Genomic DNA, 25,761 nt, shown 5'->3' on the forward strand with positions numbered 1-25,761 from the left:
AGACGTTTGACTAAGAAGTAATCAGGAGCCAATATGTATATAAATCATATAAATCAAGTGCACTTTACATACCTGCTGTTCCCTGAAGTCCCTGCTATGTGATTCTACATATACAAATATCAAAGAAGAAAACCGTTCATCAATAATATATATTTGTTATTATTAGCTAACAAATATTTGTTTTCTCAGCATGCGCTAGAATAAATATTGTAAGATATTTATTGATAAGCCCTTCAGAAATATGTCAGAAACTTCAGCATAAATGAGTGAGTGTTCATGGTGAAGTGATAACATGAAATTCATTCCAAATGTTCATAACTTTGTTAATTTCATTCACATCCATACTTAGTGGTGCTTCCTACCAGGTACACGGGTACGTAGTATATGTAGTTGTGGTTTGCGTAGCAGTCTGTGTCAGCAGTTTGCCGTTACTTGTGACACGGTCCCTAAAAGCTGCTCTCTGTCCCCCTCCCTGGGTTCCCACAGCAACAGCGGCGTGAGCGGGAGATGAGGAGGCAGCAGGAGCGGGAGCAGCGGCGGCGGGAGCAGGAGGAGAAGCGCCGCGTGGAGGAGATGGAGCGCAGGCGCAAGGAGGAAGAGGAGCGCAGGAGGGCCGAGGAGGAGAAGAGGAGAGCCGAGCGGGAGCAGGTGCGTTTCCCCCCCAGAGCCAGAGGCCTGGCCACGGCCTTCCAGGAGCAACCTTCATTGGCTGTCGTTGATAAAGTAAAAATGTAAAAAGCCCACAGGCCCTGAAGATGTTTCGGAATCTGTTCACCTTCGGCCCTTTGAAGAGTAGGTTTTTTTTTTCCAGAATGTTTTCTCAACATTCCAAGTCAGTGTTCTAAAACTCTGACTTTCATTGTTTTCAGTTATTGGCAGTGATTGTTACATCAGCAATAGAAATATGCAGTTCAAATGGTGTATTTGTGATTTTACACTTTCAATGGTTCAAGGACAGGTAGGCTAAGAATACATAAACTGCAACAGTGCCCAGTTTCGCATCCACCAGTGTCACTGCTGTAACCATCAGCAGTATTTGAGTACATACGCAGGGTTTCGGAGAAAGGGCAGGGATAGGTCACAGTTTCCCCACTCACCTGTGTCCCTGTCTTTGATTGGCAGGAGTACATCCGTCGTCAACTGGAGGAGGAGCAGAGACACCTAGAGATCCTGCAGCAGCAGCTGCTCCATGAACAAGCCATGTTGCTGGTAACCTGTCTACTCTTCTCTACATCCTGCTCTTTCTCTCCGTCTGTCTCTCCTCCTACTGGGCTGAAGAGGCTAGCACAGTCTCCCACATTTCAGTCTGTCTGGGGGGTCAATGACAGCCCAATTATCTTGTTTAAACTGGTGTTGTTTCCCTGAAATAACGTCTGTAGGCAAACGCAGTGACCATTTCATGGTGTTTCTGTGCACCGTTTTATGATTTTGAAAGGCTTTCTTGGTCCTCGTGTTGGTCGACCTAGTGAGTTGCAGTTGCTGCTCTTGTCTTGCTCTGTGTGTGTCATTGGGAGTTTTTGCAGGATTCTGTTTGGGAGCTTATCAGCTCCATCAGGAAGGAAGTGAATCTTTCCATGTCCCTCTTCAGATATCAGATATTTGCGAAGTAAACAGTTATGTTTTGCTTTGAAGTGAGTTGTTTATGTTGTTTTGAGGGCTCTTTTGCATCTTTGGGGTAGGCCACTCACAGGAAGTGAATTAAGATGAGAGTACTCTACCACCAGCACCATCCACGCTTTCACTGACCTCCGTGTCATCTCTCTCTTTTTTTCCCCATCAGCTTTTGGTCTTGACATTTTTCTGCACCACAAGTTTCTCACTTGCAGTCTAATTGAGTAATCCCTCCTGCTGTTTCAAAACCTAATCATTAATTATTTGATTTGCTTGTTTCAAGAAATTGATTTCCAGAGCTGAGTTGGCTTGTTCAAAAGTGAGCCAGAATGTATGATGCACCTCCAAGCGGCCAAAGGCGCCATCACCTGTTGTGTTTTGGACCAGTTTAACCTGTCACATTATTGCATATTAATACAACTGCCTCTGACAGGCCTCCTGTTAAGCTTTACCTTTATTTTTTTATATAATATGGTCTAAATTTAGCCGGCAGTGTAGTATAAAGGAGTTGGTCTTGTAACCTAAAGGTTGCAGGTTCGATTCCCCGGTAGGACACTGCCGTTGTATCTTTGAGCAAGGTACTTAATCTGCATTGCTCCAGTATATATCCAGCTGTATAATTGGATACAATGTAAGTTGCTCTGGATAAAACTAAACTAAATTTAGGTTTTTTTTTTAAAACTTTCTGACTCATTAAAATCATCAGCTTAATGCTGAACCAGGAGCAAGTCACTCAGCTGTGAGCTGAGACAGATGCAGATGTGGTCGCCCATTAGAAAAATCTGTTCTTCTTTTTTTCCCGTCAACGTTAGCGCTGCTGTTCCAGAGAGAGACTTGTCAGTTCCACAGCTTTTCAGAATAGCACACACATGCGGAACCTGACCCTTGACCCCTCCTCACTACAGGGGCTCGTCAGGATAGTTGCTAGCACAACACTGAACTCCCTATCCAAGCTTTCAGCATTCCCTCCAGTGAGACACATAGCCGTCCCCCGGGATACCAGGATACGGAGAACCACCCTTCTCAGGCCCCCACCCACCAAATATTCTTACACCTCTCCCCCTGCTCTGGCACTATAGTAGAGTAAACGGCCAAATCCCCCGCCCCCGCCTCAGCCACGCGCCTCACCTCCTCCGCTCTCTACGTCAGGAGTACAAATGGCGGGAGATGGAGGAGCAGCGGCAAGCGGCTCGTCTCCAGCGGCAGCTGCAGCAGGAGCAGGCCTACCTGCTCTCGCTCCAGCAGGACCACAAGCAGCAGCAGCAGCAGCAGCCACAGCAGCAGCAACAGGCTGCCCCGCCCCCAGAGCCCAAAGGCCCCGCCCCTCAACCCGAGCCTCAGCCAATCGAGCGGGTCAGAGAGGTGAACCTCGCCCCTCCCCCCATGCCTTCTGCTGCTTCTGTTCTCTCAACCTTTTTGTCTAACACTGCTGACCGTAGCGGGCGTGGGACCTCAGCCAGCGTGGTGCATAACACAAAACTACTACTTGTGAGCGCTCAACTTTTGGTTTTCTTTTTTTTTTCTTCACTTTTTTTTAATAAGTTTACTGGGATTTTTTCTGGAATCTTATCTATTAAAGCAGTCTTTCCGTACGTCGATAACGGTAACTTAACCCGCATGCTCCAGAAACTAAGTTCGCTGTCTTTACGAGAAACACCATACCCCTTCTCCCTACTGCCCTCTAGCCCTCTGTCTTCCTAACTTTGGAGCATCCATGATGAAGCTATGACTAGGGCCAGGTTACCATGACAATGCCAGTCCGCATCTGTGGATGTTCCAGCCCTCCAGAAAGAAAAGAAAATCTCTTTCTCACGTCAACCACAGTCTTTTTTATTTATTGTTCTGTCTCTTCAGGTAGAAAATGCAAAACTGCTTGCTTCTCTGCTGCTTCCTCGGCTGCCACTAAAACTTCTTAAGATGAAACATCATTTTTGTTCTGCGTTTTTGTTTTAAATTGGTCTCAGACTGGAAGGGGCTCGTCTGCCATGATTTACACGTGATGTGTAATATTTTTACCTTCAGTTTTAACCTTGGTTTCACCTGGTTTTTAAACTTGATTTGCCCCCCCCTCCCCCATTTCACGCTATTACATGTCTAATGATATTCCAAAATGATAATGAGCAGTATGTATGATGGACACACACATTAATTGTGTATTTAAAAAAATGTAAAGATCTTTATTGTCTAAATTGATTATTTTTTTGGGAATTTGCACAGTACTTGTTTATTTAAAAAAAAGAAATCTTAAAATAAGCTGTCCATAATGCATACTGTCATTCAGCCACCTTTTAAATTGAAGCTTTGACTTTCTTGCGCCTATGAATCATCAGAAATCATTCACTCAATGAGAAATTTCCTTCAAATTCGCTCTGTCCAAACTTAAACCCACGCTATGTCACAGCAGCATCACAGCTAGCTTTCATTTCCAAACACCTTTCCATCTCTCCAGGTTAATCCATGCTGTTGCGCTGGTTTATATTGAAGAAATCAATCAGGAGCAAAATGCAGAAATCCAGTCATATTTTGTGTTGCCTGTTTGTTTTTAAGATGGGAAGCCAAAGAGGCAACTTTTTAAAATTGTTACTTCCATACCATTTTGGGGTATAGGAACATTTGCATTTATAGTGGTCTGCTCTCTATGAAATCAGTTCCAGCTGTTTCCTCTGTATTAAATTGTTCAAGGCTTGAGAAAATCCTCTTGGTGTTCCCTGGCTTGTGTCTGCAGCCATGTTGTTGTAATTGGGGGGGCAGAGATTGCCAAGAGAGTGACAGGTAAAAGCTCTGACTCCGCATTTTGGGTGGCTTTAATCCTTTTGTCTTGGAGGCATATGGAGCTGGGCTGGCTTTGTTTAAATCCCCCCATTTTGGGGAGTCTGCATTGTACCATTGTAATGCAGATGAAGTCTTTGATATGGTTGGTGTACTTTACTGTTGCCGTCGCCTACTGTTTTCTGCTTGTATCTCAAGATTGAAAACTGCAAGCGAAAATTGTTGGATTTGTGCTATTATTGTGCTATTCTTTTTGTTGTTGTTGTTTTTGAAGTATGCTTCAAAAGCCCTGCTTTTTCTTAAACTTAGATGGAGGTAAACATTATGGCCAGTGTCTCTACTCTGCCCTATAATTGAAAGAAAGTGATTTATACACACAAATCTGTTCCTCAAGTTGTTTCCATAACAAGACATTTTGTTATTACAGAAACTTATTATGATTATTGTTTTGTTAAACTGGGGTAATCTCATGCTGTTCAACTGAAGGAAGTTGGTCTTTCTGGGAAATTGTTGTGTGTTCTCAAGCAGGTAATATGATGCCACCGGGTGTGGAGTAGCCTATATTAATGTAGACATTTGCCAATATTTAGCATTGATTATTGAGATTTGCTAACCATCTGATGAGTTTTTGTTTATAATCAGTGCATTGTGACAAATGTAAAAAAACACATGGATTGAAACATGCAGCCTTCATGATGGCTAAGCAAGTAGGACAGGGCAAGACCATCATTTGTCTTTCCTCTCTAACTAGAATAATGATTTATTTGACATCTAAATGCAGTTTCTGTCCAGCATTCTGATAATATTTTCCTGCTACTGGCTGTTTTCTTGTTTAGACGTATTTGATATGCTGTTGATGTCCAGTCAGGCCAGCCTGTACTGCTGTTGCTGTTGAGTTATTCCATCTATATCTCTCTCTGGACATGCTCCTGGGCCATATGAGCTCTAGAGCTGGGTGTTTTGTTTCAGCTGAAAAGTCCCTCGCTGTTAAAAAAAACAAATAAGAAAACTACTCATCCATCATTGGTCTATTTACTCAGAAGACCATAAACCCACGAGCCGTGTCCTGTTTTATGTGTTGTCGTGTTTTGCTCTGCGGAAGCAGGTGTATCTCGTTCCCCCCTTGTCCCTGGTTTCAAGCTTCAGCCAGACAGCGATTGACCCCCCTGCTGTACAGCCGAGAGAAATCTCTGCTGTGGGGATGTGTGTGGAGAGGAACCCCCTTTGTGACAAAGTTTCAGTCAAGCAGCTTTATGTTCGAGCGGCATTTTGCAGTTTCTCCATGGGGCTTGGTAATTGCCGATTTGTAATAGCTTTCCGGATAATTTTAACAAAAAGCACCAGCTGTGTTTCACATGGAGAATCTGCCGAAATGTTTTCCAGAGGAGATGTTCGTATCCGTTCGTATGATCCCGCATGTGTTCCCCAGAATCCAGTGCGGTCCAGTCTTCCGTGGAGCCAGCTGACACAGCGCGTTCTCACAGCATTACCATAACGTTGCCACAACGTCTCTGCGGTGTTCTGAGAACGCTGTGCTCGCGGCTGTTTTGGTCCTCAAGATGTTTCATCTCAAGAGTCCTGCCGTGCCATTAACACGTTAAGCCTCTCGTCGTCCGCAGTGGAGTTTCCTCAGGAAGTGATTGAGACCGATGGCTGTATTGGTCTGCCATCGTGTGCCTTCCACGCTCTTCATTTTACGCTGACCGTTTGTGTGCAAGATCAGATCTGCTGTGTGTGGACGCAATGCGGATTGGCCCGATAATGTGGGAAAGGAAAACTGACTTGAGTCAGTGATTCGAGGCTTCCTATGGAAACTCTGCTGTTGTCCATGTTGTTGTGTCTGTAGGTCGCTGAAATAGTGGTGCGCTTGATTGATTGACGCTGCCGCTGACAGTGTCCCTCTGGAGTGTCTGTGATATTTAGGCTGTTCCCCTGTCTGTCCACTCAGGCTGATGAAAGATTTCGAAAGAATGTTCAGGGCTCTCCTCAAGCAGCACAGTCCAAGCAGCCCCCCGTGCCCCCCCGCGCGGAACCATTCTCTAACGGCAACTCCTCCGAGCCAGTGCACAGGCCCACAGAACCTCAGGTAAACCTGCAACCACTTCTCTCTCTCTTTCTCTCTTTCTGTCTCTCTGTCTTTCTCTCTCTCTGCCTTTCTCTCTTACTGTCTCTCTCTCTCTCTCTCTCTCTCTGTCCGTCTCTTTCTCTCTCTCACCGTCTCTCTCTTCCTCTCTGTCCCTCAGTCTGTCTGTCTGTCTGTCTGTCGTTCTCCCTACTATAAATCTTCCACGAGGTGCTGCACACTCCACTCGGGTCACATGATCTGGGTTGGAGAATTTCAGAACGATATTAGAATTATTTTTTATACATGTACTTTTAATCTTGTTGCTAATGAATTTTCAGCTAGTACAAGTTTTCATACACCTGGTAACTGAAGATGAGGGCCCCACCCTCCAGTTTAATGTCTGGATTCTTGAGCCCGATCTGCTCTCCCTGAGCAGGCAGGCAGAATTCCAGCTTTGGTCTGGGTGACAGATGGCTCCTACCCTAGCTTCTGTAAGGACAGCGGGAATGCTTAGTCTGCATGCTAATGGCTGCTGCACCACACCCAATCATTCTATCCTCTCCACACTCTGCCATCATTCTTCTGCCATTGACCTGTCCGGTGCACTGGAACCATTTGGGGAATGAAACAAACACCCAGTAAAGCTCTTCCTGTCAACTTGCTGTCTTGCTGTCATATTCCTCGAATGGTCAATGAGTCCAAGGCTGTCTGTCGGTTATACATGTCGTAGTGTTGGGCATTGAGAGGGTGATGTGTGTGTTTGTGTGTGAGTGTGTTTGTTGTGTGTGCTGTATGTTTTTGCGTGTCTTTGTGTGGATCTGGATTTCATAGGTGTAGTTTTTGTGTGATCGTTAGCTCTGTGCATTCCTCACAGTTCTTTGAAGCCTAACTGCACAGATGCACAAATAATTCAGTTTTAGATGTTTGAAGTTTGAATGAATGCTTCAGAGGAGTGGCAAGGCTATAGAGGTCTAAAAGCTGTAATTAAAGTATGATCATTATAATCGCTTAATTCTGTAATTTATTTATTTACTTTTTTGTTTACCGCTTTGAAGCAATACGGGTTCAATCATGCCTGATTGGTTTGGATCGCATTATGATTCAATATGTCATTGACAGGCATGTTTACTCCAGCCTGTCGGGTTCTGTGGGAACGTCTGCAGATTTCTACAAGCTAATGGAAAGATAAAGGAAGAATAAAAGAAATGAGAATGTGTTGAGGCATGCACGGCTCCAGTGATCCCATGTTACATGGTTTTTGCTTGACGCAGTAATGACACAATAATGCTGTGACACTCCCAGTGCACAGGTGGCTCTGTAACCCGCCTTGAGTTTCAGTCATCGTGCGTCTTTGAGTTTACTGGCCTGAATCTCTGTGTGTGTACATCTGTACAGTCTGCATGTCTACCTGTGTCTGCTCGCATGTGTATCTCTTTGTTTCTGCCTGAAGTGCGTGACTGTTTCCTCTGTGTGTGTGTGCCTCTGTGTGTGTGTATCTGTGTGTGTTTAGATGTGTGTGTGTGTGCTGTGTGTGTGTGTGTGTGTGTCTGTGTTTGTGATGGTCTGTGTGTGTGTGTATTTGTGTGTGATTTGTGGGTGCTTGTGCACGCGTATGTATGTGTTTATGTGTCTGGTGTGTGTGAGTGTGTGAGAGAGTGGGAGAGTGAGAAGGTCTGGTCCCAGGCAGCTCATCCCTGGCTCTCTCCCTGGCTGTGCTATGGTCTCCCTGCACCCTCTCGCTGTGCTGACCCCCCTGTTTGTTCTCTCCTCTGGAAGGTCCAGTGGTCTCATGTGGCAGCTCCCCCTGTGTCTCGCTCCCATTCCTTCAGTGATCCGCTTCCTAGTTTTGCACATCTCCATCTGCGCTCTCAGGACCCCCACCACCCAGCGCCTGCACGCGGCGATCCGCTGCCCCCCTCAGAACCTAGGGCAGAGCCCCCTGGGGCCTGGGCTCGGGGCCACAATGAGGAGGTCCCTCCCAGGGTAAGGACAGGCTTGCAGGGCCCGCGTTTTACCCATTTACCTCCTCCCCTCCACCATCCTGCTGAGGGGCCCTGTGAACAGTGCTGTTTCTGACCCCAGATCAGTGAGATCTGTTATCGTTACCTACACCTGCGTGTGTGTCAGCGCTGAGATCAGTGTGATCTGCTATTGTTTGCCTAGACCTGCCTGTGTGTCAGCTCTGAGATCAGTGTGATCTGTTGTCACTTAATTACGCCTGCCTGTGTGTCAGCTCTGAGATCAGTGTCATCTGCTATCGTTTACCTACACCTGCCTGTGTGTCAGCTCTGAGATCAGTGTGATTTGTTATCGCCTGCCTGCCCTAGGAGCCCTTCTGGCATTTTCCTTTAGTTAGCATGGGCAACTCATCCTGCTGAGGCACTGGGCTCCAGTGCCTGGATGGACCCCACGGTCTGGTACCTAATCCTGGTCATGCCCGTACTGACTGCGGCCAGCAGGCATTGCATTATGGGCCATAGCATTATCTAGGGAGGGGTTTAATTGGCTGGATTCTCCATGTCACTTTATGCAAGAGCTGCTCCTTTGGGCAAACCGACATGTGTTGGCTGTCCGCATGTGCCAGAGTGCTCTTTGAGAGAGGACACACGTTAGTGCCGTGGTGTGCCTGCCGAATGCACAGGATCGCTCGCCATTTATGCTGTCGTGGCTTGAAAGGGGGGCCAAAGCAGATCTCCATAGTGATGTCACTGGGTCACCTGACTGACCACATCTCCAGGCATCAGGAAATTCAAGATGCTGAATAACACACATGGTACCTGTAGTGTACCGCCTCCACTGAATCTTAAAGAGGAGGGCTAATTTTCCACAGTAAAATCAACAAATTAATTTGTAATAAGTATTTATTAATTCCTAATTAATTACTAATGAAGTCATGAATTATGGCCAAGGATTACCAATGTAGTTGCCTTGCTGCCCATGTTTTTGCATTGTCAGCTTTGAGGTGTAATGCCCTCTGAAACTCCCATAACCCTCCTGTGTAAGTCCTGTCCTGCACCTGCTAACCACATCATTGTGTTTGTATCGCTCTGGCCACTGCTCATCTGTCCTGTGGGTCTCATTTCCACCCCCTTCTACCCTGCCCAGGTGTGCGCAGTCTCTACTCTCCCATAATTCCTCTGCTCTTGTGATCAGGTTCATTCATTGCACATCCATTTGGGGGGCTACTGAAATCTGTGCTCTCTTTTAGGGTTTTTTTTTAGTGTCTCTGTTAACTTTTTAAGTCGAAACATGGCTGTTTTCCACAGCGATTGTGCAAGAACATCGAGCTAGCTGAGAGTGTGCTAGTAACAACTCTGGAGCCCAAGAAGAGATTTGCAGTCATATGTATGCAGGTCACTGGATACTAAAACGTTACCTCTTCTGTTGATTATATTCCGATGTTATTTCCACTAATTGTCCCAATGTTGTTTGTTGGTCGTTTCATTGTGTTTCATGAGGTATTTCCCATGTAGTTTTTAGTTATGAACGTGTTAATACTGACTTTGTTGATGTGTTTTCATTTCTTTTCTTGTATATCGGTGCAAGATTTTCCTGAGAGTAGGTTTGAACACAGATCTTAATTGTCTTTACTCATAATTACAATTTGATCTTTGCTTTTGGAACCATGTAATTTTGCCAGCGGTGGAAAGAGTTGCTCTTTCTCATTTGGGAAGAGCACTGCGTGAGTGTGGAGGGGAATTGTGTGAGAGCAGCCGAGTGTGCGCTTTTGGCGCCCCCTGCTGCCTCACCTGTGAGATTGTCTTCTCTTTTGGGAAAGGTCCCGGTGAGGACAACGTCCAGGTCCCCTGTGCTCCCTCGCCGGGAGTCGCCCCTCCAGGGGAACCTGCAGCAGCAGAGCAGCCAGGTGGGACAGAGGAACTCCAGGTAACCACGCCCTCTCCCTGCTGCTCTTCATTTCTACCTGTGGGACAGTGCCGCTTCTCACTGGCCTCTATTTTACATTTTGCCATCTTGCAGAAGCTTTTATCCCAAACAACTTAAACACCATCCATTTATGCAGCTGTATAGTTCACTGCTGTGCACAACGGCAGTGGGAATGAAACAATCTTTGAGTTTACCCAATAAGCCCATTGCCCTAACCGTTATGCTTCACTGATCAGAAAAAACTCAAAGGGTAGGGTCACTGTTTGTCCATTGCTTGTTTCCTTGTCACATGGAGCCTTGTGTGACTGTGCCCCTCTCTCAGTAACGCAGAGCCACGCCTCCTCTGGGACCGTGTGGAGAAGCTGGCCTCCAGGCCGGGCAGCGGCAGCTCCTCCGGCTCCAGTAACTCCAGCTCTCAGGCCGGGTCCCAGAGCAGCTCTGGGGAAAGGTTCCGAGTGCGCTGTGAGTCCAGTGTCCCCACACGCGCGCACACACGCACACACACACACATCACACACACACACCCCCACCCATACACACACACCACACGCACACACACACACACACCCCCCCATACACACACACACACACGCACACCACACACGCCACACGACATACACACACACACCTACATACACACACACACACGTACACACGCAAGCACACATGCACACACACGCACACACAAGCGCACACTCACATAGATACAGGCACACGCATAATCATAGACAGGCTATTGCTTACTCTCGTGCGTACACCTGCTGCTCATGCAGTATAGATTCCGTCCCTGACACACTATTCAACTGCATTTCATTAATGTTACTTGAGAACACATACTGTAAATGCTACATTACTGTGCACACCAAGCACGTGCACTCACTCACAGACCAGCAGCAGGCTAAAAAGCTGTATCACAGACACGCATTCCCACAGTACTGAGCTTTTTGCGCTGTCAGAACATCTTCCTCAGCCACTTAAACCCCGGAATCCGTTCGTTAATCTTCCACTTCAGCCTCTTCAAAGTCTGAGGGCTCCCCCATGCAGCGCCCGGAACACGCCGGAAAGAAGCCCGACGAGAAGAAGGACTTTGTCAGACCGAGCCGGCCAGCTGTGAGTGCCTAACGTTACTGCTCATCTCCTCGGCGTCGGCTGATCTGATAAGTGTTTTTATGCCCCGAGACTTTCAGTGGCCCTCCAGGCTTTTGATGTTGTGATATTTTAAATTGCCTGTGTCTGGAGAGGACCCTGAGTGGTCGTGACCTCACGTCTGTACAACAACATTTTAGTGGAAACAGTCCAGGACGGAACGCTTCACAAAGCGAGTACTGTAAGAGAGTTTTGGGGTTGTTCCAGATTTTTATTTAATTTTATTTATTTATTTTAGCTAGTCGTCAGCACTTTTGTAAGAGTCATAGTCATGGATGAAAGAAATGACAGTGTTTTTACACATGCAGAGTTTTTTTGTGGTTTTTTTTTTTTTTCTTCTTTGTCCTCATTTTCCTTTCTTTGTTTTTCCGCCGACTGCTCTGCGGACTCGGGGCCCCTCACGGGGTCACATGACGTAATCACGTGACTCTGTCTGAGTTGTGTAGGGTGACGTGGTAAGCAGTGCCAGATGGAGTGTGTTCATTCCTGTGTGGACTGGTGTGACTCACTGCCCCCCCCCCCCCAAAGCTGCATGCCGCTGCCAGCCATAGGGAACACCAGCTTTTGCTCGTTGTCTCTCCTCTGACCTCAAGCCACACATTACTGCTTTACTGTGCCGCTTCAGAAAAGCGACATCTCCTCATATCATGTTCATATTCGCTGCAACGGGAGGCGCCTCCCGTGTCTCCCTGTGAACTTTCCTTTTTTCCCTCCCTTTTGATTGTGGTCACTGCGTCATTTCCATGTAAATCTTGTGTGGGCCTGTTTGTGGAAAGGCACAGGGGTATTGGCAATCAAGCAACTTACTGGCTCCAGTCTGTTTTTAGGAAGGCTGAGAGTGACTATCAGAGCTTTTAACTGGTGTTTGTCTCCATGACTTCACCTCGTGAAATGTGCTGCAGTTCTAAGAAAGAGTTGGTTTGCTTTGAAATATAGTGTCTAATTAAGAGGCTTAATGTTAGTGATTCATCATATGGAAATTCAGGCTTTTTATCAAAAACCGATGTTTGTCAGGCTGTATAGGCTGATGCCAACTTATGAAGGAAAAGTGTAGGAAATTGTATCTATGCAACAAAATATTTGGCAGACCCTTTTATGTGTTTATTCAAATAATTACATGTACAACTCGAGAGTTTTAATGATTTGCTTTTGTCCATCATTATGTCTGGGCTGTAGCTAGCGCACATCACTTATCTCCATATTCATTCCTTTGCGGGCTCTTCACTGGCCAGCCTCATAGGCTGGTGGTCTTTTACCGCTTTTCACTTCCTGTCTGCACTTTCCTGCTTTCTTCCTGCACTTCTCTCTTTGTAATTTCCTGTGAGATGAGCTGCCCCTTATTGCCAGGAAGTCTTTTGCTCGGAGGGAAAAAGAGAAAGAGAATAATACTACTCTTGATTTAAATGACCTTCTAAGTGTATATCAATAAGTATGTGATTGAAGAATGTTTTTTTTCTGGCCTGTAGCTGGGGTTCATCACTGTTGGGCTGAGGCTTGCGTCACCAGCAGTTTTGTCTTGTTACACCTGCGGGTGGCGCCAAAGTGCACAGTGGCATGCGTCTGACCTCTGACCCCTATCCCCCAGGACCTTACTGCCCTGGCCAAGGAGCTGCGTGCCGTGGAGGACGTCCGCCCCCCCCACAAGGTGACGGATTACTCGTCCTCCAGCGAGGAGTCGGGGACCACAGATGAGGACGATGAGGACGTGGACCAGGAGGGTGCGGAGGAGTCCACTTCTGGCCCTGAGGACTCGCGAGCGGTGTACGCACATCGCCATCCACACCTCTCTCCCACCTGCCACTTCCACACCGCCACCTGTGCTGGCGGCTCCTCAAGTATTGGTTCCACTAGCCAATAGACAGCAAGCGGCTTTGGGTGGAATCGGCACAGATCCGGCCCGGAAGTCGCTTGGTATCTGGGGTCTGTGGTTGAATGCTTTGAAACCAGGTTTTACTTGCCCAGTTCAAAATAGAGAATAGAAACTTTGGGGCAGCTGAAAAAAAAAACAGTTCAAGGCTCTGGATTTATGAGTCCACTGCAGTAAATAAGTGCTCTTGTCCACTATCCTACGGCCGATGCAAACATGTATTCATATACTGAGTCAGGTGTTTCAAGAATTAAATGGCATGAATGAATGTGACTGTGCTATAGGAATGAAACACCAATGCTTCTCTGAATTATACTGAATATAGCCCTTCATATTGAGAGCGAGAGAGAGAGCACGACGGGGACAGAGAGAGAGAGCACGACAGAGAGAGAGAGAGAGAAAGAGAGAGAGAGCATGACAGAGAGTGAGACTCATGCACACGCTGGTGATGTTACTGACAAACAGGCCTGTAATGCTTTAGTTCAGAAATAGGTCAGCTACGTTAATCTCTCGGGAATAGATTGTTCTCTACACTGATATTGAAGCACACAGTAATGGAGATGTTTGTTTGGCTTATATGGTTATGACTATATGATTTTCTGTAACCAAAATGCTACCTGAAAATAAAACATGAAAATGAAATTTTCACCCTGAATTATTAGCCGATGATTCATGGTGCCATTTCCAGTAGTTTCTTTTGGTAATATGCTTCCAAAGTACTTTTACACTTGGCTTTGAATTCCTTGCATATACTGTATGCAATATGAAGCATTCTGTAGTAGTAATGCTGCTTTGAGGTGAGAGAGCTCTTGTCTTATAACCTGTCTTGAGGCTCAGCATTGTGACTGCCCTCATGGTTTTGGTTATACACTTTCTTGTACGTCGCTCTGGATAAGAGCGTCTGCCAAATGCCTGTAATGTAATGTAATAAACATGAAAAACTGCATCCTAATGATGGATCTGAGATGCCTTCAGAAAGTGCAACAGCAAACACTGTGCAGAAATAGCCAAACCACATTCCAGTGACTCTGGCCATTTCAGGACTGGGTGAACTCAACAGGTTCATGGCGTGAGGTTGAGAAATCTTAAGCTCTACAGCAAATGCATTAGCCTGGAAGGTTAACCGGCCCACGCAGGCGAACACAAGTGGCGTAATTGACGAGTACTCCCGGGCTCATTGTGTCACGTGAAGAGAGGAGGCCCCTCCAGTTTGATAACCGTTGCGCTCTTGTAATCCTTTACGGCGGGTCATGTGACCTGTCTGAGTTGCCGGCTCACTAACGAGCTCCCTCCCTTTCTCACCCGCAGCTCTTCCAAGCTGAGCAACGGCGAGACGGAGTCGGTGAAGACGATGATTGTGCACGACGAGGCGGAGAGCGACCCGGCCACCACGCCCTGCAAAGACGGAACTTTGATAGTCCGGCAGGTAAAGGAAGGAGGAGCCCTGCCTCAGGAAAAAAAGATGCACACCGTTTTACCTTTTTGTATCGCTGTGGCTGTTCACTCATTCCTCATTCATCCCCTTTCTGTTTGTTTTTTTTTTGTTTTTTAATTGAAAATTTTTTTTAAGTTTTATTTTTTTTGTTGGTTTTCATTTCTGGTAATGGGAGAACCTGTGTGGTTAGAGGCCTTGTCAGTCGTAAGTCCTAGTGTGTAATTGCATGGAAAGAAGACCCCGGGAGCACCTAGAATACACAGCTACTTTGAACAGGAAGTGAACGGCCTCTATCAAGATTTCCCCCACCATTTGGACAGCTGACAGGATTTAGTGCAGTGCTGTGCCCATCCTGTGATTCTCAGTGTAATTCACATGGTGCTATACATCGCTAGATCATGAAAGACCAATGGTTTACACCTCTTTCACAACCAGTGTGCTAAATCGCCTCCTGCCCTACTGCAGCTTCTCTCATTCAGAACTCTTGTACTTCTGTCGGTCAAAAGGACGAACACAGTCCTTACTTTAGCCTGCTCCTTTCTAGTGTTCCGCATATGCTTAGTGTAGCCTTGCACACTCATGCTCACATACGCGCGTACACATGCACACACAGACACACACACACAAAATCTCTGTCACACAGCCCATTGGAAGAAAGTGATTTGCCGCCTGCCTGTTTCACACAATGCAATACTGCCCACAGTAGTCATGGTCACCCAGACCTGTGAGTTGTTATGAAACGCTGCAACACAGAAGGGATAAGGCCGAGTAACAGGAGCTGAAGATCACTGCTGCGTTATTAGCTCTGCAGATGGTGTGCGAGGCTTTGAGGGAAAGGTCACTGTCGTGGTTTCAGCCTTGCAGCTCAGTGCGAGTAAATGTTCTGTTGGCCTTGTTCAGGTCACGTTACGGACAGCAAAAGATTTCTCATAAATCCTGTCGGTTCTGCTGGACTCAATCTTCCCTGAACTCTCCCCCCTAAGAAAGAAATGTTGCTAAGCATCATCGGATGGAAAAAGGAATAGGAAAAAAAACGTTCTTTGTTGCTGACCTCCAAAGCTTTTTTTTTTTTTTTTTCATTCTTTAAGGATCAAGGGGATAGTTTGGAAAGGGTTGTTGACGTGTTGCTTTACCTTAACGTAACGGTTGATTTATTTTCTCCTCACCTTGCGATGGTAGACTAGCTGGTTCTCCTCCCAGCAGAGCCTCCTGCGCACAGCACAGACCCGTGTGTGGCTGTTCTTGATTACAGAGCGCGGGTGACAAAAAGCGCCCCGGCCCAGGCCCAGGCCCCGGCCCCGCCCACCAAGAGAGCAATGGCTTTGCCGGCCGCATTCACCTCTTACCAGATCTCATCCAGCAAAGCCATTCCTCCTCCTCCAACTCCCCTTCATCCACCCAGACGAGCCCCTCCATGTCCCCCCAGACCCCCCTGGACAAGCTCACTGCTAACCAGGTATGTCCCTCACATGCTGCTGCCCCCCTACTGGCTGGCTGGTTGCTGCGCTCTCTCCTCGACGCTGCCTCGTAGTTTCCACCACCTGCTGGGATAGGTAGTGAGGTGGTGGCTCTAAACCACTGTTTCCCGGATCTGAACTATTGCTTCCTGGGTCTAAACAACAGCTTCTAGGGTCTAAACCACTCATCCGGGGTCTAAACCACTGCATCCAGGGTCTAAACCACTCATTCTGGGTCTAAACCACTGCATCCAGGGTCTCCGTACTGAGCTCCAAGCAGGTGGAGCCCTTTTAGTTTAGCTTCTCCTTAACGTGGTTTTCTGCCTGCTTTGCTGTTCAGAGTGAACTAACCTGACTGCTTTGATTTATTAACACTCTTTGGCTTTCTTTATTTTTGAGTCTTTTGTTCCACTGGTTTTTTTAATTGTGCTAAAACTGCACTTGTTGATCATTATGGAAAAACATCAACCAACCAAACTAAATAGAATCATACAGCACTCCCTCTTCACAAAATCCACTATCCATAGTAGTTACCAGTGTGTATCAGTACAGTGCAAAATGACGAAAAAAAGTAAAGTTCATTAAATAGTGAATGGAAAAAATGTACCTATATTGTAGATCTTGTAAGATAGTGTAAGGTCTTATGTAAGTTATATATATATAATGTTTTTTCCTTAAATACAAATTCAGGTTCAGGGATGTCTACCTAGTCTGTAATGATTCCACAAAGTGAGAAGCTTTTTCCTATTTCCCTATGGCTGTCCTGCCTGTGAACATTTGATAAGCTCGGACAATGTGGATTATTGCTTCTTAACAGACATTTTGTTGTGTAACATGAGAATCAAGGAACATTTAGAGACAACTCTCCAGAACCAAAGATATGTTACTGGGTGCTCCTGCAAATATAATGTAATTTAATGTAATTATGATATTTCCTGAGCATGATGGTATATCTTTTTGTTTTCAGAAAAGGGCAGTTTTTTACTGTAGTTGTCACTTTTCACATTATCTGTTTTACACTTTCAAGTTTTACTTGTTTAATGCTAAATGGCATTCCCTGATTTTTTTTTTGTTATATTCCCTTGAATATTCCATCTGTTTCACCCCAAACATGTTGTACATTTGTGCCTGTGTCTCGCTGACTTTCTGGCTGCACACTGTGCATGGTGGTTGAACTGACTCAAACTGACTATGAATTTGAATACATTTCTCTGCCATTTGCTGAATATTGATCTTCATTTGACATCTCTGTCTAATGTTTATTGAATTCTGTTTGTAATATCTGTCTTTGAAATTAAGTAATTTAGTGCAGACTAAAAGGTCATCGTTTGTTCAGTTTATTGTTGTTGGGCCCATGTCATCAGGAAGCAGCTAGCCAGTTTGCTCACTCTGCCTGTCCCTCGTGTCTTTGTGTTCTAGACCCAGTCTGCCAGTAACACTTTGCAGAAGCATAAGTCCTCCTCCTCTTTCACCCCATTCATTGATCCCCGGTTGTTGCAGATCTCCCCCTCCAGCGGGACCTCCCTCAACTCTGTGGGTAAGTTACCTGTCTTCCTGACATGGCAGCAACTTGCATTCTGATTGGTCAGCTCCTCTTTCCCCTTTACAATGTGATTGGTCCTTTCCGTTGCCACCTGCCTGCCTAGACCAAAACTCGTAAGTATTGTAATATTAATATGCAGATTGACATCTCTTTCCTTGCATGAAACTGTTCTAAAATTCTAATTATTTGCCTATGATATAGGCTCCAGGATAGCTCAAGCATAGATTTTGGTGTCTCACCTTTCACCCCTCCTCAGCAGGTTTCGGTAATGAGGCCAGACTACAGGAAGTCCTGAGACAGGACCCCTCCAGGAAGGGCTCAGTGGTGAACGTGAACCCCGTGAACACACGGCCGCAGAGTGACACCCCAGAAATTCGCAAATACAAGAAGCGGTTCAACTCCGAGATCCTGTGTGCTGCACTGTGGGGTAGGTGTTCGGTCAGTCTGCTCATGGGCCATTAGGGGGCAGCACTTACAGTTTTAAGGGCTGTCTGAAGTGCCTAGAGTCAAGCACTAAGCTAGTAAAATTATACTGCATTCCACAGCCCTAGTAAAATGGTGTCATTTTTCCTTGTTACTTATTTCCAGTGAGAAATGGAAGTGGTATCAGTCCTTTTTGTGAGATGGTAAACTTTTCATTTAAAATTATACAGTTTTCTTCACTGAACAGAATTTATTTTACATTTATTTTTACTGAACAAATGAGGTGAACAAATAGTCTATTGGATGTGCTTAAATATGAGTTATATACACAAGTACCTTCTTGTTGACTCTTGCCTCCCAATTGAAGTAGTTCCTGTTCCTGCCATGATGATAAATTGGTGAATCTATTGCTAATAAATGGTTTCCCATGAATAAGATGTCACCATGGCAATGACTGATTTCAGTGGGTGTAGTGCTGGCTCCTGACATAGCTTTCACTTTGCTTTTCCCAGCAATGCTTACATTGTTTCTTAAACTCTTTTGAAGCGTAGGTTTTTTTTTGAATGTTCAAAATGCCAAGTCAATGTTCTAGAACTCTGTTGCTTTCATTACCAGCACTGATTGTTACATCAGCATTAGAATCTTCCATTAAGAGCATTCTGATCACATATTATATCTTAAAGAGTTAATTAGAGGTTGTTCCTTCCTATGTCAATGTATGTTACACACATGATTATACATGCTTTCAAGTATCATTTTGAATTTAGAACATTTCACTGTTCATGGTCACTATTTACCATAGCAGCATTGCTCATTATGTGATCAAGCTGTATTATTGTAAACATATTTACCCATAAACCCTAAGTTTAAATATCTGGGGAAAAGTCTCTTCATTTATGTTTTAATATGGGCTGTAAATGAATTTAATTTCTTTTTTTTTTTGAGTAAGTTATTTGAATTCCCACTATTGTCTTGTCTATTGTCGCATGTGTGCTGAACCTCTCCTGTGCGGTTCCTGGGCAGGTGTGAACCTGCTGGTGGGCACAGAGAGCGGTCTGATGCTGCTGGACCGGAGCGGCCAGGGGAAGGTCTACCCCCTCATCAGCCGCAGACGCATCCAGCAGATGGACGTGCTGGAGGGACTCAACGTCCTTGTGACAATATCAGGTAGCGCACACCTGTCGCCTGCTGAAGGCTCATGGGAAGGCACGTGGATCTGCGCTCGCTGTGAGCTCTTGAGTGTCTGAAAGGACTGGGGGGGGGGGGGGGGGCGGAACACTCCTGTTGCGGGGCTCTGAAGTCTCTACCCCAGATTAAAAAAAAATTTTTCTCTCTCTCTGTTTTGAAAGGGGAAGTTAGAGCTTGCGGGTTTAGATTCCTGTTATCTGGATTGGGTCCTCGCCGCTGACGTTGTAGAGGGTTGCGCTTTGAACTGGTTTGATCTGGTGCCTCCTGCTGGAGATTTACATGCGCGGGATCGTGAGCGAAGTGCGCACTGGGAAATTGGGCGCAGTTCTCTCACCTCAGTGTCGACCTGTTCGTGCTCGTAGTAAAGCGGGGTTTTGGACCTGAGAAGTGAGGCTAAGGGATGTGTGACCTCAAGCAAGGGTGGTCTCCAGCTCCCCGGAGGCCTGCTGGCTATTAAACTGTATTCCTCAAATGAGTCATAAGAGGAAGAGTTACTTTTTATGTACATACAGTGGAGTAGTGTAATTTCCCTGGTTTTCTCTGAGTGTTTATTTCCGGATAGAATTCCCAATTTCTTCATGGGCACGTTTTGGCTTTTTGCTAAATCGATGGTCGTCAGACTCGTGCAAAAGTAGGTTTGTGTTTTTCCACTGGAAAGTTGTTGTGAGGAAGTGCTGTCGTGCAGTCTTTGTTCTCACTGTCTGAAGAGGAAATTGAGCAACGGGTGTGTATATTCTGCAGGATTTTTTGACATCTCACACACGCACACGTAACACAGACACACACGCGTAGCTGAGTCAATATTTACTAACATGCTCTCATATAAAACATAACACTTGATAATATGTAGTTGCCAGGTAACAAAGGTGCATAGACACCCTATTATTCAGATTTATTTTATAGAATTTTGGTATAAATTGCTGGTTTGATACATTGCAAGTTTGTAGGGGTAATAGAACACACTTTACTAGGCTTCAAAAGTTCTCTTTGGCCACTTTTAATTTAGTTTAGTTGTGAAATAAATCCATAGGATATAGAGCCCAACCTCTTTCCATGCTTCACATTTTTGTGAAATTTCTGTGCCTAGTTTGAATTTACTTATTTGAATTTTTGAGGGAAAGGAAGTTCCTGTTAGAGCCAATAAAACTGTATGCAACTGAGACCATAAATTCTACCACACATTTTTTAAATACATTTTTTTTTAATTACCTGAAACATCTCTGGTGAGTGGCGGCTCATGTGCTTCCTGTTTTCCCTTTCCCTTCTCAGGTAAAAAGAACAAGCTGCGAGTGTACTACCTATCCTGGCTGAGGAACAAGATTCTGCACAATGATCCTGAGGTAGAGAAGAAGCAGGGCTGGACCACGGTGGGTGACCTGGAGGGCTGTGTGCACTACAAAGTCGGTAAGTCACCTTCCAAGAATTCCAGATGGAAAGGAACTCAAAATTTAGATTTCTGTGCCTCAAGTTGGCACACTCTAACATATGTGTTAAAAACGACACATAACATGTCAGTTTTTAAACTTCTCCATGTCTAGTTAAGGACAACATTTTGTGTTACTTTCAACACAGCCTTTGTTCTAAAGTCTTCCTTTCCACAACACATAAAGTGTATATTTGTAGCACAAAAGTAGTAACACAAAAAGTATGCTGGATAGTAGCACGTCCTCATTGAGAGTGCTTCATTATTCTGCAGTGATTGAACCTTTTTAATTTCAAATTCATTCAGCTGTAAAATGTAGCGTCTGATTTGCTCTTTGTGAAAAGCAGTATTTGGGAAAATGCAACATCCCACCAAATGAATTAGAACTTTAATGGCAATACTATCTGTGGAAAAAATGTCACACGTTCATCAGTTGAAATTGTGTGTCTGAGAATTAAGCAACCAGTGCGGTCATTGATGCAATCATCAGCATCATCTCAAGAGGGGAAGAGCAAGATGAGCTGTGAAGTAGTGATGGCTGATATATTGCGGTTATCGAATTATCGAATGCAACAATGGTTGTAGCCACTCTGTTTTCATCTTTTTCACACACCTGTGGGGAAAGCACCTGCAGAGGATTTACTGCCCAACTGTAGCCTTTTCGTAGCCTCTCTGTGGGTTTGTTAGAGTATGGTAGTATTTCTAGAATCATAAAAATCATGTCGATATAAGGGTATGCTTTGCAAAATAATCTTCACCAGAAACAAGGGCCTACACTCACTCAAGGGATGAGACCTGTCCGCTTTCAGTGATACTTCTTACTTTCTCTGTTTTTGCATAAACACGACTATGCTCTGTATATCTCCAGGGGTTTATAAGAAACCATTCTTCATTTTCTTCTGTTTCCAGTAAAATATGAGCGAATCAAGTTTTTAGTTCTGGCGTTGAAGAATTCCGTGGAAGTCTATGCATGGGCCCCAAAGCCATACCACAAGTTCATGGCCTTTAAGGTGAGTGCATGAAGCAGTGCGTATTACTATAAATCAATTTGTCCCCTAAGGTTTAGAAGAACCTTTTTTTTGTTTTGTTTTTTTTTTTTTGCCTTTTCACCATCACGTGAAACAATCTTAGAATAGAACTTGGAAGTGAAACCTGGAAGTCTGTGGTGCACACACGTGAGTAACGTGTCCCTGATTGGTCTCCGCAGTCGTTTGGAGAATTGGTGCACAAGCCGCTGCTGGTTGACCTGACGGTGGAGGAAGGTCAGAGGCTGAAGGTCATCTATGGCTCCTGCTCTGGGTTCCACGCTGTGGATGTGGACTCGGGGGCTGTGTACGACATCTATCTGCCAACGCACGTAAGGACCACGCCCATCTACACTCTGGAGGCAGGCGAGGGGGGCGTGTTCTCAGGGGGGGTGCCCCAAAATCTTTGAGTAACCAGCCAGGTGAAAAGAGTAGCCAGCTGGAGGTGTTGGTGACAGGGAAACAAATGGTTCCCATGGCATTATTTTTTACTATTTTAGTTAGCAAACCTTAAATATATATCTAAAGGTAGCTTGGCGAACGGAGGGCTGCTGTCAGCCATTTCGCTGACAGCCAGTGCTTGGAGAACTCCTTGGGTGTGGTGCTCCCAGTAGAGGTGATGAAGTAAAGGGGAATGTATGCTGGTTGCTTTGCTTCATCGCATTGCTGCATTGGACTCCACCTATTCTAAAATGAAATACTCTGTGTGATTTAGGCAACATAGACAGCCACTTGGTAAGAGAAACGGTTATACAAGTTAATCAGTGCAGTGGCGAGCTGAGGTGTGAGAGGGGCTCATGAAGTTCAGTTGAAAGTATTTTGATGAGGTCACCATTTCTTTCTCTCCCTTCCATCTCTCTCTTTTCGTCTTCTTTCTTTTGCTCTTCACTCTCCTTCCTGCTGTCTTTTTCGTCTCTTCTCTTCCCACTCCCCTCTTCTCTCATCCTGCTCTCCCTGCTCTTTTTGTCCTTCAGATCCAGACAAGCATCCAGTCTCACGCCATCATCATCCTGCCGAACACGGACGGCATCGAGCTGCTGGTGTGCTATGAGGATGAGGGGGTCTACGTCAACACGTACGGGCGGATCACCAAAGACGTGGTGCTGCAGTGGGGAGAGATGCCCACCTCTGTGGGTACGTCTCACCATGCTGGGCAATGCAGCGCAAGCTGATACACCCCTGACTGACTGACTGACTGACTCATTGACTGACTGACTGACTGAATGAATGACTGACTGACTGCATGCATAAATACATGACTGACTGACTGACTGAATGAGTGAATGAACGAATGAACAAATGTGTTTAGATGTCCTTGGTTCAGTTTCTCACCCCCCTCGCTGTCACCTCCCACCACAGCCTACATCAGGTCCAACCAGATAATGGGTTGGGGAGAGAAGGCTATCGAAATCCGCTCCGTGGAGACGGGACACTTGGATGGAGTCTTCATGCACAAGAGAGCCCAGAGGCTCAAGTTTCTGTGTGAGAGAAATGACAAGGTGAGAAAGGCGCACACACACACACACACACACACACACACACGCACACATGCACGCACTCACAAGCAAACGCGTACACACACACACGTTGTGAAAACAACACTACTGTGCAATCATTCATAGACTGACTGCAGTATGGCAGTCAGCTAGTGGTGCTTTTTGATTGTATAGTTTCAAAGAGATATGCGTAGTCTGATTCCTCACTCCAGACTGTCTCACCCCAGCAGACGTTGAGTAACACCTTCAGTGCAGCGTTAGAGCTCAGGTTGGTGTAAGAGTACATTGCAAGCGACACAGTATCCTCCCCTGCAGAGTTTCTCCTCTCTGAATAGAAGAAAATAAATGAGAAGTTGTTCCTCTGATTGGGAAGGGATATTTTTGGAGATTGAGAAACTATTTCAAAATGGAACCTTGGAGCTAGCTCTCAGGAATATGGCCTGCCCTGAAGGCGGAAAGCAGAAGGAAGCGGTCTAGGGCTTAGTCAGTGTGTGTAGCCAGGGCTTTCCCTCCTGTCCGTTCATCACCAGCCAGTCTTTTCTACAGGATTAAGCTCTACGCGGAACAGCCTGGTGCTGTGGTTTGGTTATGACTAAACCCTTTCACAAGCATCTCATTGCTGTGATTGTTACAATTCATCGGATTAAAATAGTGACAGCTTGATGGACTGTGATGCCACTAAATATTTTAGCCACTTCTCCTAAGAAATGATAATTTTTCTCTATCTGTAAATGTCTCTCTCTTCTGTATTTTTGAAATTACTAATGTTAGTGTGTGTGTGTGCATGTGTTGTGTGTGTGTGTGTGTGTGTGCGTGTGTGTGTGTGTGTGTGTGCGGATGTTTGTGTGTGTGTGTGTGTGCGTGCGTGCGTGCGGCCGTGTGTGTGTGTGTGTGCGTGCGCACGTGTGTGTATGTGCGCGCGTGCGTGTGCGTGTTTACTCATACAGGTGTTCTTTGCATCCGTGCGCTCTGGAGGCTCCAGTCAGGTGTACTTCATGACACTGGGGAGGAGCTCCCTGCTCAGCTGGTAGGAAACACACACTGGCGTACTGGAGAAAAAGATGAAGGAACGACCGTCTGCAAGATTCAAGATGACAATGGAAAAAAATGTTAAAAAAAGACCCTTTCACTTAATCTACAACCGGAGTACCGAGCTACACCGAGCACTGGGGCCGTGCAACACCTTAGACTGCCGCCGCACACGAAACGGATCTGGAGTTTTACCGAAGCGCGCTAAGACATGAGCTGGTGAAAAGGGCTTCTTGGTGCTGATGAGATGGAGGATGTCGGGCGTCCGGATTGTTACAGTGTCAACAGTGGCGCAATACCAGGCAACAGGGTTAACCCATCGCTGTACCAGACTCCCCTCTTGGGTCCATGCCCTGTCCTGCTCACAGTGCAGGAGCCCTCTGCCCACTGTGGTTCACCCCAGGTGGGCAGGGGCTGCAGCTTACAGTTCATTAGTCCATTATATATTAGACCAGCCAGGAGGGGGGTGGGGGGTGAAAGCCTGTACTATTAATGGTTCAGTGTATTTTAGATCCAGCCAGGACAGCACAGCTGAAGGCCTGCTCTGTTAATACGCTTGTATACGTTAAGATGTCTCTCTTTTGAATCCGTTGTCTTATGGCCCCAAAGTCAGGGTACAGCCATGACCATTCGTTAATGGTAGTCACCACAGTTGTCACATTGTGTGTCAAAAGCAGTAAGGCTTGGATCAAGTGATGTCGGTGGGGCAGGTCTGTGGTTTGGGCCGTGTGTAGGGGGGTGGTGGTCCGCAGATGCAGCTGTCACTGGACCTTTAGCCAAGTTAGAAAAAGGAATTCGCCGCTTTTCCGGTTGTGAGGAAAGTTCATTGGAAACCTTATCATGCACCTACCATTTAAAATGGTGCCCTCATATTTACTGAAACACGGGTAATGTGAAGGGAAGTGGTTTTTGGGTTTTCTTTGGAAGATGTCGAAAAGTTCTCTTTTTCCCTCCGAAGTTCTTACTGTATTTGACACAGCCCTCTGAATTGCTTGGCCCCTTCTGTCACTGTGTCACCTGTCCAGGTGATCCTTCTCTTTGATCCAGTCTTGAGCTGTTTATTATGACCGTACGTTTGCTGCCTGCCACTCTTATTCGTCTTCTCCGGCCCTGGTTGGTCAGCACTGGACATGCCTTGTCACGTTTTAAGCACCCTGGTTATTTGGTTGGTCCAAATTGAGGGATATTTGAATTATGGGCTCAGAAAACAAGGAAGTGAACTCTGACCCCCTGACTTTTCACTCCCCTCACCCCACTGGCCTCCCCAAAACAGTGACAAGTGCTTGATCAAGTCCTGTTCATAACTACAGTGATAAAGGAAAAATTGTGGGATCCCAAATGTATATGATTTATTTTCACTGATGCAGAGGTTATGATCAATGCAGATAAAGTACCCTGT

The 25,761-nt window shown here is 45.7% G+C and overlaps 1 protein-coding gene across 10 annotated transcripts in view; it reads left to right on the forward strand.

Annotated features, from left to right (window-relative positions):
* Positions 1–25,221, forward strand: part of LOC135241212 (mitogen-activated protein kinase kinase kinase kinase 4) — a 76,222-nt gene extending 51,001 nt beyond the window's left edge. The window contains exons 13-32 of one of the 10 annotated variants that reach the window (XM_064311402.1): positions 487–648; positions 1,123–1,209; positions 2,761–2,973; positions 6,329–6,466; positions 8,222–8,428; positions 10,224–10,330; positions 10,653–10,792; positions 11,343–11,440; positions 13,062–13,237; positions 14,652–14,769; positions 16,031–16,234; positions 17,655–17,772; positions 18,035–18,205; positions 19,225–19,368; positions 20,659–20,793; positions 21,722–21,822; positions 22,020–22,169; positions 22,812–22,971; positions 23,197–23,336; positions 24,281–25,221. In XM_064311402.1, the coding sequence (XP_064167472.1) occupies positions 487–648; positions 1,123–1,209; positions 2,761–2,973; positions 6,329–6,466; positions 8,222–8,428; positions 10,224–10,330; positions 10,653–10,792; positions 11,343–11,440; positions 13,062–13,237; positions 14,652–14,769; positions 16,031–16,234; positions 17,655–17,772; positions 18,035–18,205; positions 19,225–19,368; positions 20,659–20,793; positions 21,722–21,822; positions 22,020–22,169; positions 22,812–22,971; positions 23,197–23,336; positions 24,281–24,364 (2,853 nt within the window). In that variant the 3' untranslated portion in view covers positions 24,365–25,221. Of the gene's footprint in view, positions 1–486; positions 649–1,122; positions 1,210–2,760; positions 2,974–6,328; positions 6,467–8,221; positions 8,429–10,223; positions 10,331–10,652; positions 10,793–11,342; positions 11,458–13,061; positions 13,238–14,651; positions 14,770–16,030; positions 16,235–17,654; positions 17,773–18,034; positions 18,206–19,224; positions 19,369–20,658; positions 20,794–21,721; positions 21,823–22,019; positions 22,170–22,811; positions 22,972–23,196; positions 23,337–24,280 lie in introns of those variants that run through there. The other 9 variants (XM_064311403.1, XM_064311404.1, XM_064311406.1 and 6 more) reach the window with 9 other exon arrangements.
* Positions 25,222–25,761: the final 540 nt, after the last annotated feature.

The sequence above is a fragment of the Anguilla rostrata genome, chromosome 15 (assembly GCF_018555375.3).
Source record: "Anguilla rostrata isolate EN2019 chromosome 15, ASM1855537v3, whole genome shotgun sequence".
NCBI classification, from domain to species: domain Eukaryota; kingdom Metazoa; phylum Chordata; class Actinopteri; order Anguilliformes; family Anguillidae; genus Anguilla; species Anguilla rostrata.